The sequence below is a fragment of the Malus domestica genome, chromosome 04, assembly GCF_042453785.1.
Source record: "Malus domestica chromosome 04, GDT2T_hap1".
NCBI classification, from domain to species: Eukaryota; Viridiplantae; Streptophyta; class Magnoliopsida; order Rosales; family Rosaceae; genus Malus; species Malus domestica.
This window is the reverse complement of record NC_091664.1, coordinates 16,470,496-16,474,340: the sequence shown is the minus strand read 5'-3', so window position 1 is coordinate 16,474,340 and position 3,845 is coordinate 16,470,496. Positions and strand designations below refer to the sequence as shown.

Below are 3,845 nucleotides of genomic sequence, written 5' to 3'. Positions count from 1 at the left end.
TGAGCATATAGTGTGAGAGGTGACGTAAATAAATAGGCATGTACCTCATATCTCTGGCTAATTCACAATCACCCTAGGTGCAGCTTTATGAGCTCAACATTACTTAATCACATATCACATATCACATCATCGATGATTCACACAACCAAACATAACTTACTTGAACTCATCTGTGCCTCCACAGCACTACATTTATATATATATATATATATGCAACCATGCAATGCATATTCAAAATATAGAAGCATTTGGCATATTATTTCAAAGCATACTTTCCTTAAAAATGCATTTCTGGGAAATATATCAAGTATATAAATATATACTGAAAACAAAAGCCCACTCACTGGTATGTCGAAGAGTTGTAGCCCCCGAGTCGCCCGTGGATACGCTTGTCCTCGGGATAAGTCTCACCTATATGCGAATTAACTATAAAAATGTTATTTTAAAGCACAAAAGCAAAACTAGCTAATAACTTCTCATACATTGCTCAATTTTAGTATTTAAATATACCAACGTGACATGCATAACCTCACGAACATCGTGATATTTTTAGATAAATTTTTCTATGAGCCACGCACCCTCACGCGCCAGGGAGGGCACCGCCTCACGCGCATCATCTTCAACCTCCACACGCCGGAACTGTGTCACCGACGCCGAATTCTGGGCAGACCTGCAACTGCCCATTTCTCACTCGTTTTTGCACCATTTTTCATGTATTTTATACCAAAATGAAGCTCTTAACTTGTAGAACACAATCATACTAATTTAAAGCTCTAAAAGTCACGGGGTCTTACCAGAGAATTCCAAGAAAATCGGCCAAACTTCGTCCACACGATCCCGACGTCCAAAACCTTCAAACGAAGCACTTCGAGCTTCCTTGGGACCTCACTAAGCTCGCTATGAGCTTGGATTGTCCTAAAATATAACCATTTAAAAGTTTGTAAATAGTACTCAACTCGGAGCTTGAATTTTTAATGTGATATCGAACGAGTTCTTACCTGAAATGGGTACCTTTGAACTTGTATGGTCCTCACGAACACAATGGTACTAATTTTGGCCACGATCCATGAAGTTTGAAGGGTCTTGGGTGCTTGTCTGTACCATTTCGAAGGAGAGAAAGTGAAACCGAAAGAGAGAAAAGAGAGAGCACGGGAGAGTGAGAGAGAGATAGGATGTGTGGTCCAGATTTTTAGGTCACCAATCAAAACAACCCATTTTCCTTACTTCCAATTGGTTCCAAAATAATAGGGACTTAACACATTGGTCCCCAACCACATATAGTCCCACAATGCCACAAACGCTCAAGGGCACTTTAGTCTTTTCACATCAACGATAACAAAATAATATACATTTTTGGGACGGGTTGTGACAATCTCCCCAACTTATAAAATTTCTTCCTCGAAATTATACATAACAAATACATCCACTAATAATCATAAAACAATCGTGGATACATCTCCCTCATCCGATCCTTTGTCTCCCAAGTAGCTTCTTCCACTGAATGATTTCTCCATAACACTTATACCAGACGAACTATCTTGTTCCTTAGTTCTTTATCCTTCCAATCCAATAGAGTCACTGGTTCCTCATCATAAGTCAAGTCCGAATTGATTTCCAAAGGTTGAGGAGGAATCACATGTGAAAGATTTGAAACATAATGTCGAAGCATCGAAACATGAAACACATCGTGTACCTTGTACAACTCTGGAGGCAACTCAAGCCTGTAAGCAACCTCACCGACTCGCTCAGTGATCATATATGGTCCAATGTACCTAGGACTCAACTTTCCTTTCTTTCCAAATCGTACAATACCTTTCCAAGGTGATAGCTTCAGAAACACCCAATCGCCTACATCATACTTCCGATCAATGGCATGTTTGTCTGCTAAGCTCTTTTGTCGATCTTGGGCCGCTTTCAGGTTAGACTTAACTACCTGAACATTTTGAGTAGTCACATCCACAATCTCAGGGCCCACTAAAACTCTTTCACCGACCTCTGACCAACATAGAGTCGTACGATAAGATTTCCCATAAAGTGCCTCAAATGGTGCCATACCAATACTCGAATGATAACCGTTATTGTAGGCGAACTCCATCAAATCCAAACAATCATGTCAACTATCTCCAAACTGTAGCACTGAAGATCTTAACATATCCTACTAATGTCTGAATGGTCCTCTCAGATTGTCCATATGTCTGAGGATGATATGCCGTACTATAAAGCAATCTCGTACCAAGAGCTTCCTGGAATGCTATCCAGAACTTGGAAGTGAATCTGGGATCCCGATCCGAGATAATATTAACTGGCACACCATGATACTTAACAATCTGTGATATAAATAACTTAGCTAATCGGCCTAACAAATACTTCTCCCACACTGGAATAAAATGCGCTGATTTCGTAAGCCGATCAACTACCACCCAAATTCCGTCATAACCATTCTGTGTACGAGGGAGCTTGTACACAAAATCCATAGGAATATTTTCCTATTTCCACTGTGGAACGGGAAGTGGTTGCATCAACCCAAACGGCTTCTTTCTTTCAGCTTTAACCTGTTGGCAAATGGCACACCTACTTACATATTCGGCAATTTCTCTTTTCATACCTGGCCAATAATAAAATGGTTTAATGGTATGATACATCTTAGTGCCTCCTGGATGCATCGCATATGCCGAAATATGTGCCTCATCCAAAATTTCTTTCTTTAATTCTGCATTATTTGGCACATACATCCTACTTTCCTGCATAAGCATGCCATCAGTTTCTCGAATCTCAAAATCTTTCTTTTTACCTTGGTTCCTTGCTTGAATTATTTCCTGGGTCTCCTCATCAATCATCTGAGCCTCAAGCACACGATCAATTAAAACTGGCCTAACCTGGAAATTAGCAAGCAAGGCTTCTCCTCAATCTTTCACTCCTAGCTCCACTCCAGTGGACCTCAAATCTGCTAGAAGAGGAACATGACAGTCATAGTTGGCATTAAGTCTGGCTAGAGTCTTTCTAGTGCGTCCGCCACCGCATTTGCACGACCAGGATGGTACTCAATCGTGCAATCATAGTCACTAAGCAACTTAATCTACCTCCGCTACCGAAGATTAAGGTCTCTCTGGGTAAACAGATACGGGGGACTCTTATGATCTGTGAAGATTTTACATTTCTCACCATAAAGATAATGTCTCCAAATCTTCAAAGCAAAGATGATAGCTGCTAACTCTAAATCATGTGTAGGGTAATTCTTCTCATGAGGTTTTAACTGTCTCGAAGCATAAGCAATTACCTTACCATGTTGCATCAATACACAACCCAAACCATTCAGAGAAGCATCGTTATAAACCTCATAATTACCACTATCATCTGGAAGTGCTAGAACAGGTGGATGAGTGAGATAATACTTTAACTGCTGGAAACTTTGTTCACATTTATTATCCCACTCAAACTTAACCTCGTTGCGTATCAACCTCGTCAATGGCAAGGCAATCACTGAAAAATCCTTAACAAACCTTCTATAATAGCCTGCTAAGCCAAGAAAACTCCGTACCTCGGTGACAGGTCGAGGTTGCTCCCAATTCTCCATAGCTGCCACTTTTTGAGAATCCACTTGAACGCCTTCAGCAGAAATGACAATCCATTTGAACGCCTTGAGCTGAAATGAAATGTCCTAAAAATGCCACTTGATTCAACCAAAATTCACATTTGCTAAACTTAGCATATAGTTGGTGTTCCCTCAAACTGCTCAACACCAATTTTAGATGTTTAGCATGCTCAGCCTTAGACTTAGAGTATACAAGGATATCGTCAATGAAGACAATAACAAACCTGTCCAAATATGGCTGGAATACTTGATT

The 3,845-nt window shown here is 40.3% G+C and overlaps 2 protein-coding genes across 2 annotated transcripts; both read right to left on the bottom strand.

Annotated features, from left to right (window-relative positions):
• Positions 1-1,519: 1,519 nt before the first annotated feature.
• Positions 1,520-2,474, bottom strand: LOC139195019 (uncharacterized). Its single transcript, XM_070820196.1, has 2 exons — positions 2,234-2,474; positions 1,520-1,995 (listed from the first exon to the last, which is right to left on the bottom strand). The coding sequence occupies exons 1-2, from the start codon at positions 2,472-2,474 to the stop codon at positions 1,520-1,522; spliced, it is 717 nt and encodes a 238-aa protein (XP_070676297.1).
• A 12-nt stretch (positions 2,475-2,486) lies between these two features.
• On the bottom strand, positions 2,487-3,574 carry LOC139195018 (uncharacterized mitochondrial protein AtMg00860-like). Its single transcript, XM_070820195.1, has 2 exons — positions 3,278-3,574; positions 2,487-2,552 (listed from the first exon to the last, which is right to left on the bottom strand). Exons 1-2 carry the CDS (start codon positions 3,572-3,574, stop codon positions 2,487-2,489), a joined length of 363 nt encoding a protein of 120 aa, XP_070676296.1.
• Positions 3,575-3,845: the final 271 nt, after the last annotated feature.

Excerpts from the sequence above, each read along its gene's own strand:
- LOC139195019 (XM_070820196.1), bottom strand. The coding sequence starts at position 2,474 with ATGGATTTTGTGTACAAGCTCCCTCGTACACAGAATGGTTATGACGGA. Across the intron at positions 1,996-2,233 it reads AGCATTCCAGGAAGCTCTTG|AGGTCGGTGAAAGAGTTTTA; the intron begins GTACGAGATTGC and ends TATGTTGGTCAG.
- LOC139195018 (XM_070820195.1), bottom strand. The coding sequence starts at position 3,574 with ATGGAGAATTGGGAGCAACCTCGACCTGTCACCGAGGTACGGAGTTTT. Across the intron at positions 2,553-3,277 it reads TATTGATGCAACATGGTAAG|GTTAAAGCTGAAAGAAAGAA; the intron begins GTAATTGCTTAT and ends ATTTGCCAACAG.